The 9,958-nt window shown below is 38.7% G+C and overlaps 1 protein-coding gene across 1 annotated transcript; it reads right to left on the bottom strand.

Annotated features, from left to right (window-relative positions):
* Window positions 1-1,794: 1,794 nt before the first annotated feature.
* On the bottom strand, window positions 1,795-8,844 carry LOC119735902. The gene is made up of 3 exons (XM_038209850.1): window positions 8,675-8,844; window positions 3,306-3,439; window positions 1,795-2,092 (listed from the first exon to the last, which is right to left on the bottom strand). Exons 1-3 carry the CDS (start codon window positions 8,835-8,837, stop codon window positions 2,021-2,023), a joined length of 369 nt encoding a protein of 122 aa, XP_038065778.1. The 5' UTR covers window positions 8,838-8,844; the 3' UTR covers window positions 1,795-2,020.
* Window positions 8,845-9,958: the final 1,114 nt, after the last annotated feature.

A 9,958-nucleotide genomic window follows, 5' to 3' on the forward strand; every position in this document is an offset into this window, starting at 1 on the left:
ACCTGTCTCCCGCACTACATACCGCTAGCACGAACAAAGGTCAATTTTTATAAAAAGAGGGGTATGTTGTAAATCATTTAACCTTTGTATTCATCCTCAACAAGAACTTAAATCAACACCAAAAACTCCAATGGTTTCCAAATACAAAGTAATCACGCACTGAACGGCCAACGCATAGAATGAAGAGTAAACAACCAGCCCTTCCCCCATTACTCCAAAGTAAAGCTCCCTAGAGCTGGAAGAATGAAAGCAACCAATATCCTTGCAAATGGTTTAGATATTTGATCTACAGTGTGTGCACATTTTGTGAGTCACCAAAACACATACGCTGAACTTGAAAGGAAATATGAATGCACTGCGTACACACGGCGCTTAGAATAAGCGCCCAGTGTTGACAAAGTGAGACCTAAAGTAAACCTGGAAACCATGAAATGAAGGTTAACGTAATTATGAGCGGACAGAAACATGCTCGGTGGATAATGCAAACAAGATTTTTTTTATCAAATTATAAACAGTGCGCACATGACCGAGGCCACTGTGATCACAATGGTGTATTATGAGGGATGTTACTCTAAAAGAGGAAATTCCAAGCTTTAAAGGGAATATATACAACGTTTGTAAACATCACAAAACAAAAGTATCAAATTATTATGAAATACCTTACTTGACTTTTATTGAATAATAGTCTCAAGCATCATGTGAAAATCATGGCACCTGGTGTGCTATTATTTTCAATTAAGGTGGTATTTTTGTATTAAAAACTGGCCAGTTTTGTTTTCAAATACTGCCCCCAATTTACCACGTTTAGTTAGTCCACATTTTGTTTGCAACCGATTACACACCTATGAACGAGTGCAAGCCAGCTAGTCTGGTTCCCTGACCCAACAAATTGCTATAAATATAAAGTGGGGTCAGGGAACCAGACTACAGGAACATGATTGTTTTTCTTTTCTTTTTTTCCAGCATCTACGAACACAAAACATCAGACAAAATCAGTATAATGATATTTGCTGTAATACTACCCCCCAAATCATCCATTTCTGAAAATCATGGCAAAAGAAAATATTGTACATTCCCTTTAAATTACAAGAATTGCAGAGTTTTTCCATTTTTAATGGCACAAGCGTGAAGTGGAAAACAAGGAATTGGTTGATTTCAGCAAAATTTGCATGCCTTTTTTTATTTCTGAAAAGGATTACTCTGTATTGAAATTCGATGATAGACCGATCCAAGAATGTAATCACTGGAATTTCACAGAGACCCCCTCCAATGGCGAAAACATTGTGTCAACTATTGTATACAAGCAACTCCACCATGACCGAATATCCGGACAATAGCTAGCACAATGCTTTCGCCATTGCAGGGGGCCTCTGTGAGCGTACCAGTGCTGGGATTGGTCTTTGCTGAATGCAAAATAGAGAAGTATATTTTGCCGTAATATTTCACAACTGCATGGGTTAGCATACAAATAGTGAATGTTTATGAGTGCAATGATAAGAATAATTTCATGAGGTGACAGATGGAATGTTCCATTCCACGAGGCGATAAATGGAACATTCCTCATGAAGTTATTCCTTCCATTGCACAAATGTGAAGCATTTATTACATGTTTTAAAAAGGCCTGAATAAATCCTCATCAGCTGATTGGTCAGAGGCACTAATACTATAGTGTGACCTTGCGATGGAACTTTTATTTACTGTGGAATAGAAAATTCTATTTTTTCACTGCAGTCGCACGGAGCGTTGGAATGAATAAGTCGATGACATGTGATCAACGACCCACCAATCAGATGACCGGGATTTATTCAGGCGTTGTTTAAAAACTGATCACCTAACTTGGCAATCGGTTTTTTATTTTTTTATTTTTTTTTAGCAGAATGCACGTTTGCCGTCTTTCTCGCACTCTGCAAATTCCAGTGCTGCAATTCAGCCACATTGTTTTGGCCCCAAAATCGTGAGAGTAATATTAGAACAAAATGCCAACTGTTCCACAATACCTTGGTGGCGTACGTCTCTGCAGTCAGCCTGCATTTTTGCTCCACCTCGTATTGGATGTGAAGATGGGAAAACTCGTCATAAGCTGCTTCTGAAACTGTTGTCAGATGAAATTAATACATTTAAAGGTTATTTGCTTTTGCTATAATTTTCAGACAAGGATGGATTTGGTGGTTAAATGTTGTTACACTGACCACTTTCAAGTTTTGTGTTCATAGATGCTGGAAAAAACCAAGAAAAAAATGTTATAGTTCTTGTAGTCTGGTTCCCTGACTCTACTTCAGACCATGTTTATCCCTCTTCCAAAACAATTCGCATATTTTGGCCAGTCCACTTGTTTTCAAATGAAAACATTTAAAGGCAAACAGGATCGTTTGCGTTCATGCATTTTGTTCGTTTCCAAAATATAGCACCACTCAAAATCCAAAGGAGAATGTTCAAAACCTAACCTGCTGAATTTCAGCTCAGCGGCAGGGGCGGATCCAGGAATTTTTGCGGGGGGGGGGGGGGGGGGGGGGGGGGGAGGGGGTTTCATCAGCAAAAAATCCTGAAATGTAGACAGGTTTTTTTCTCCGGACACTTGGCCTCCATAAAATCAAAAGCTGGGGGGAGGGGGGAGGATACCATATTTCAACATTATACTAGTATAATTTTTTTGGGGTGTCAGAGCAGGGGGGGGGGGGTTCACATTATTTTTTATGAATTTCTATGAAAAAAAAAAAATTTGACAGCTGGGTTTTTTTGACCCCCAAATTCCCCCCCCCCCGATCCGCGCCTGAGTGGATACTACACTTTTCAAAGGAAACATTGAAAAAGCATGCACAACCTTTTCGATTGCAAAGCATGATTTCGTCATCATCACTTTTTATTCCAAAAATCAGTCATTGTCTGATCGTTGGAAATTACCTACATTTCTTGATTTCTTCTAAATGACAGCAAGCTGGGTGGAATCATTTCACTGGGTGTTTTATACTAGTACAATCTTTAAAAACCATGTAAGCTTTTTTATAATAATTTGGTAGGTTACATTTGAGGTAAATTCAAATTATCCTATGCCTTTGAGCAATCGTTACTATATTTTCATGCTTAATTAATAAGCCTCTGTACTGATGACGTCACACTTTGTTTACACGTGCACTTTCTATGGAGCCAGTAGGGGCCCACGGTCCACTGAGCACCATAGGAAAGCACACACGTAAACAAGTGTGACGTCATCAGTACAGAGGCTTATTGGATTACTGTTTTTACACTATTATTTGGTTCTTTAAACCTTTTCTCATCCCTACCCCAACACAGCCTCTAAGACTTACCGATACTGAGGCGTGACAGTTCCTGCTCGGAACTGTGAACTCTCTTTTCAAGAGCTCTGCGAACTTTCTCACTCTCTTGGAACTTCCGCCGCAACTTGTCAAGTTCTTTTTGAGCTCTGCATGTTCTTGAACAGCTGTTAAAAAATAAATAATTAATAAATAAAAATTTCAAAGTTGAACAAAAGAAATTGACTGGAGCGGGGTTTGAACCTGCGACCTCCGATTGCCGTTTCGGAGGTCCCAGATTCAAACCTTGCTCCGGTCAATTTCTTTGTTCAACTTTTTAAAACAAATTATCATAATGCACATAGTCAGTTTCCTTTGCGGTTTATTTGAAACATAAACAAGTGATCTGCGGATCGCATGTGTCGCCTTTTTCTGCAGTCGATCCTATATGTTTTGTGTTCTTAGAAAGAGTCAAATTCTGTGCTTTTTCGTTAACAATGACCTCAATGACCCCTGGATGACCTTTGACCTATAACTTCGGAAATGTTGTGATAAACCCCCACCCAAGGATCACTCATCCAAATTACATTAAAATCCATCAAATTCTGTAGACAGAGAAACATTTGAGGCATATTTGAACAATGACCACTGATGACCCCGACATGACCTTTGAACTCAGTAATCCGATGGAGAAATGTGTCTTCCCAACCAAGGGTCACTGCATGCAAGTTTCTTTAAAATCCATGAAAGCATGTAGAAGTTATAAAAACATTTCAAAACTCACCTGTAAAATTTAACATACGGATCTACGGGTCTACGGTCATACAGAATTTAGGACCAGTTAGTGTTTCCCAAAACTTTGTTTAGGTGACACATTAGAGCAAGGATCCTTGCTCTATGATATAACTGTACATAGGATTTTCAGCAACTTTTTGATGAAACTCAAGAAATAAGTCAGATGTGGCCTGATCTGGGACCTTATGCATTGCATAAGGTCTAAGAGGGGATTCTTTGTCATTCTAATATTAAAGGGAATGTAGGCTACATCATTGGCTTTTGCTGTAATTTTCAGAAATGAACTATTTGAGGGGTTAGTATAATAGATCAAATTTTGTTACACTGACATGTTTGAAGTTTTTTGTTCGACAATGCTTGAAAAACCAAGAAAAACAAAACTGTTCAAGTAGTCTGGTTCCCCGACTCCACTGAATATAAAAGGATCAATTTACAGATGCCGGATAATTGTAAGGTAAGGGTACCAGTCTAGCTGGCCTGCACCCGTTCATGAACACGTAACCAATAGCAAACAAAATTTGGACTGAATATATGGTAAATTTTGAGCAGTAGTTGAAAAATAGTTAGGTTTTCCAACGGTGGTCGGCCGACCACCGCTGGAAATTTTTACAAAAATACCATTTTCTTGAAAATGACTTCACACCAGGTGCCATAATTTTACAGGATGCTTTAGACTGTCATTCACCAACATCCTATTAAGGTATTTCGTAAAAACTTGGTAGTTTTATTTTTCGATGTTTGCAAATGTTGTATATTCCTTTAACTGTGACTTGATTTATTTTGACTGAAAGGACAATTACTTTGCAGAGAATGTAAAGGCACAGAAATGTTCACATGTTCTATAGACTTTCTTTTCTTTTTTTACAAATCTTGCACAATGGAAATCATTCAGAACAACAACATAACACATACATCTTTAATATGAGTGTGAAGAGAAAAGAATGGTTGAAAAAGTCCTTGCGATTTCTTTTGTGGTCACAGTCTCTGTGGTCTCAATAAAGTGTGACCTGGACAACTACTGTTTGTCAACTGGCCTTTCCAGTAATGTTTCTTGTGCAACTGTATGGGGGTCCTTTCAGGGGAATTCCCCCTATCTCCACAGCCAGACTGCTTATCAGCATTACAAGGAAGGAGCCCAAGGTGAAGCACCCTTGTACTCTATTGTTGACAATGGGATTATAGCCTAGCAAGGGATAGTGGTAACACCATGTGGCAGAATCTCTTACGCAAACTGATCGGAACATCATCAAGTTTCGCAACCAACCAGTTCTTTTCAGAACCATACATCTTCTCAAAGAGATTTGTCACATGGTGTTACAGCAAACCCTTACTAGTGTACAGTACCGCCACATAAAGGTTCAAGCTTATTCATTGGATTATTCCATTCAGTGAGCATGCTAGTTGTTGACACTGCACAGGGCAAGTAAAAAAAAAGGAAACCAAATGTTGCCCCTATTTTTTAAAGAAGTTCTGCATGTAGCGCTTTCCAGATCTAGGATATGAAAGCCCAATTAATAAGCTTTCTTTCAGTGAAAGTATCATTCAAATCGCTCATGTACTTTTCCAGTTATGGAACTTTGAACACGAACATAATTTTTTTTTTAGCTTGTCTACGGATCACATTAAAAGTATGTGAATTTCAGTAAAAATGAAACCAGTCTTATCTTGAAAATGATATCAGAATAATCCCAACAGCCAAGTAGAAGGCAGGGCAAGACTATAAACTCTTGACATTATAAAGCATATTATTTTAACATTGGAAGCAGCAGGTTTTTAAATAAATATTATGATACGTGCCAGTTAACATGGTTATGAGAGTGTTCTGATGTGGTTTTTGATATATATAGTTTTCGTTTTGCTGAAGTATCACTTACCGTGGACAAGGTTATAAAAGGTTTTGTGTTCAAAATTCCATAACTGGAAAAAGACATGAGCGATTTGAATGATTCTTTCACTAAAAGAAAGCATATTAATTGGGTTTTCATATCTTTAGATCAGGAAGTGCCACATGCAGAACTTCTTTAAAAAATAGGGGGCGCCATGTGGGTTCCCTTTTTTTTTTCACTTGCCCCGTATAAGTTCTCTCACGGAGCCCCTTCAATGGTAAAAGCTTTGTTCCAGCTATTGTGCAAAGCAACTGCCTCATGACATTTGCTACTGAAGAGGGCCCATGAGTGTATACATTGTACATTGTACAAATGTATAATGTTAGCATGCTAGGAATGGCCATGTCTCTAGATCAATGACGTTTTGAACTGACTGGATACCTCACTGCAAAAACACCTCAGAATGAAAGATGTTTGGGACTTGGGAGCAAAATAACTTATGACTTGTGATTGACTTGTGATGACTTGTGATTGACTTGTGATTGACTTGTGATGACTTGTAATTGACTTGTGATGACTTGTGATTGACTTGTGATTGACTTGTGATTGACTTGTGATTGACAAGTGATGACTTGTGATTGACTCGTGATTGACTTTTGATGACTTGTGATTGACTTGTGATGACTTGTGATTGACTTGTGATGACTTGTGATTGACTTGTGATTGACTTGTGATTGACTTGTGATTGACAAGTGACGACTTGTGATTGACTCGTGATTGACTTTTGATGACTTGTGATTGTTTGTGATTTGACTTGCGCTTGACTTGTGATGACTTGTGATGACTTAATTGTGATTGACTTGTGATGACTTAATTGTGATTGACTTGTGATGACATGTGATGACTTGTGATTGACTTGTGATGACTTGTGATGACTTGTGATTGTCTTGTGTTTGACTTGTGATGACTTGTGATTGACTTGTGATGACTTGTGATGACTTGTGATTGACTTTTGACGACTTGTGATGACTTATGATTGACTTGTGATGACTTGTGATGACTTGTGATTGACTTGTGATTGACTTGTGATGACTTGTGATGACTTGAGATGACTTGTGATTGACTTGTGATGAGTTGTGATGACTTGTGATTGACTTGCAATTGACTTGTGATTGACTTGTGATGACTTGTGATTGACTTGTGATGAGTTGTGATGACTTGTGATTGACTTGTGAGGACTTGAGCAGATTAACTACAACTCTTGACACAGGTGCTTTAAGTCTTTGACACTATAATCAGGAAGCTTGACCTATAATTACAAGCTGAAGGATATAAACCCCGCTGAAGCATGTAGGATATATAATGACCCTAAAACAAATACGCTCATTTCTGGTGAGCTTTCCTGAGTAAGTGAGAATGGCGGAACACACTGGGAATTCCCATGTTTGTATTTTCAACATAAATTCGTATTGGGAATTTAGTAAGTTCTAAAGGACGAAGACAAAATTTCATATTTCTTCATTTGTCCTTAGTGAACTTGCATATATTTGAATTCAACCAGCTGATGGAACAAGATTAACACTGCATAGCCCTATTCTATGGCAATGCACTGAGTGAACTCTGTGCTAAGGGCCATACACAAATGAGCACTAACCTAACCTTACTAACCTTTTTGTGCTCACATGTGTAAGGCCCTTGGCACAGAGTTTATTCCAGTGCGTGGGGCTGGCATTGAGTAGTCTGAGTATCACCCGTTAATCCACGGAGCCCAGTCTCTTTATAAGGTCTGATATATCTAAGCATGCTGATATGTGATCCCGCACCTCGGCCAATCGGAGTCGTCTTACTAAATTATGACGTCATTTCATTCCCAAATCAGGACCAACTGTTTGATTGGTCAATTCGAATGCAGTGTTGTGTAATACAACAATTACGTTCGGGCATAAAGATCCATAAAACCTGGACAAGCTTGCGCCGATTGGGTAAAATAAGAGCGCCTGACCACAGCTTTTGTTGCTGTGTCTAGGGTGTTTTTCTATCCATTAGGATGACGCGACAACGGGCGAATGACTGAAGACCAGGGGTCCGCTCATAAGTCCGATGCCTCATAGGTCCGACGCCTCATAAGTCCGACGCCTCATAAGTCCGACGCCTCACTCCTCTGACGGCTCATAAGTCCGACAACTTAAATGCTACAGTTTTCCGACGTCGGACTAGTATGAGGTGTCTAACTTATGAGGCGTTGGAGCTATGAGGCGGAATAAATAAATTTTATGCCTCATAAGTCCGAAATTTCGGACTTATGAGGCGTCAGACTTATGATACGGCCCGAAGACCCAATATAGAAAACGCCCCCTTGTTTTTTACTACAAACATGACAAATGTAATAATATTAATAATAACAATATAATTGCAAGCAAAAAATCATATTAATTAATTTGAAATTTTAGCTCTTCAATCATTACAAAATATCAGATTAGGCCAATCAGATAAAAATCACAGACAAAATACACATGACTTGGTCGAATAACAAAAAATTATCCTTCTTTCTAATAAATATATGTTGTGTAAGCTATTGGTGGGAAAATCCCAAACCACCGACTGAACTGACTTGAGCAGGCATCATGCACTTTCATTAGTGAAGGCTCAGCAACTGGCTTGAGTAACTCCAGCTAACATGCTCATCAGGAATTCACATGTAAAAGTGAATTCCGTTGAGCATGTTAAATGTGCATGAGGCCTACTCAATATAAAATCCCAACTCATTCTCACAAAATGACCAGACTCGCCGACTTTCAATACCTTTCACTGCAGCTTTCTTGAAGGCAGCAAGTTCGTTGTCTTCCACTGCAGAACTTTCCGATTTCGGCTCCATGCTTAAATTCTCCCTCGTCAGCCGGCCACCAGAAACTAACTCTATCGTGTAATGAAAGAAGATTAAAGAACTACATAAGCACATCCACATAAACTCCACAACACTTCCGCTTTGTATGGACTGCTGCAAAGTTCGTTAATGGGTAATATTTGTTTCCCTTGAAGATTTATTTCAGGGGCTACTAATTGACATTTGTCAAATTTGAAAAAGAATGCTAATATATGTAGTTTTCGATGTTTCTGCAATGCATACATTCATAAAGTGATTTAAAAACAGACATTTCTTAAATTCAATAGCATTTCGATCAGATTTCACCTTTGAAGATCAACCCTCTTTATAATGGTAGTGGCCAATGACAAACTTTAGTTATTGTATGTTGCATGCTGTGTACTGTGTGTATGTAGTGCATGTTAGGGATAATGCAATTAACGCAGAAAATCTTTCAATAAAAAAAAAGTTGTGTCGTGTTGGTATTGTTGTTATTTTTTGTGGTAATGAATTTTATTGGTTCCGGTGACTTTATAATTGCAGTCGTTATTATTTTGTTTTAATTCTACACCAAAGCCAGAGCGCCACCTTCAGTTTACCAGTTTACGGCCCTGGCGCATGGCGGCTCCTGTTAATGTTCTGTTTAGACAGTTTTATGATGAAACAATTTTAACAGAACAAAAATATTCGGCATACGGCAACAAGCCTGACTTCCATTGACAATCTACCCTTTTTCTCCTGCTTCTGTCCTCGTAAGTGCAACTAATAAGCTACAGCTAAATGTAATATAAAATGGTTTGGATTTCTTTAATGTGTTCTATTCGCCGTATGGTGGCGCTATTCATCATCTACGGTCAGAGCCACAGACATGCGTGTGGGTCAGAGCCTATCAAATATACAGTATCTGGTTAATAAAATGTTGGAGGAGTAAAAAAAATTGAAAAAGGCGCATGGTTTTCCCATCTCTATAGCCTTTTTTGTTTGCAGAAATTCAAAAGTGTGTGGACATGTAAATCCTCCTGCTGCCATGGTCTATTCAAATCTCACATAATCTTGAAAAAAAAATCAATCCATGTTCAATAAACTGAAAGGTTTGCAGTCCGATCAGCCTTACTGTCCAGGAAATTTTGCAGGGGGGCAGGCCCGTCAAGGGCGGATCCAGAACACAATTTTTTGGGGGCCAACCAAAAATTTGGTCCCCCAAAAAAGTGGGTCAAAAAAAA

This window comes from Patiria miniata, unplaced genomic scaffold, assembly GCF_015706575.1.
Source record: "Patiria miniata isolate m_02_andy unplaced genomic scaffold, ASM1570657v1 HiC_scaffold_10, whole genome shotgun sequence".
In the NCBI taxonomy this organism is placed as follows: domain Eukaryota; kingdom Metazoa; phylum Echinodermata; class Asteroidea; order Valvatida; family Asterinidae; genus Patiria; species Patiria miniata.

Excerpts from the sequence above, each read along its gene's own strand:
- LOC119735902 (XM_038209850.1), bottom strand. The coding sequence starts at position 8,837 with ATGTGGATGTGCTTATGTAGTTCTTTAATCTTCTTTCATTACACGATA. Across the intron at positions 3,440-8,674 it reads CAAGAAAGCTGCAGTGAAAG|CTGTTCAAGAACATGCAGAG; the intron begins GTATTGAAAGTC and ends ATTTTTTAACAG. Across the intron at positions 2,093-3,305 it reads ACTGTCACGCCTCAGTATCG|TTTCAGAAGCAGCTTATGAC; the intron begins GTAAGTCTTAGA and ends ATCTGACAACAG.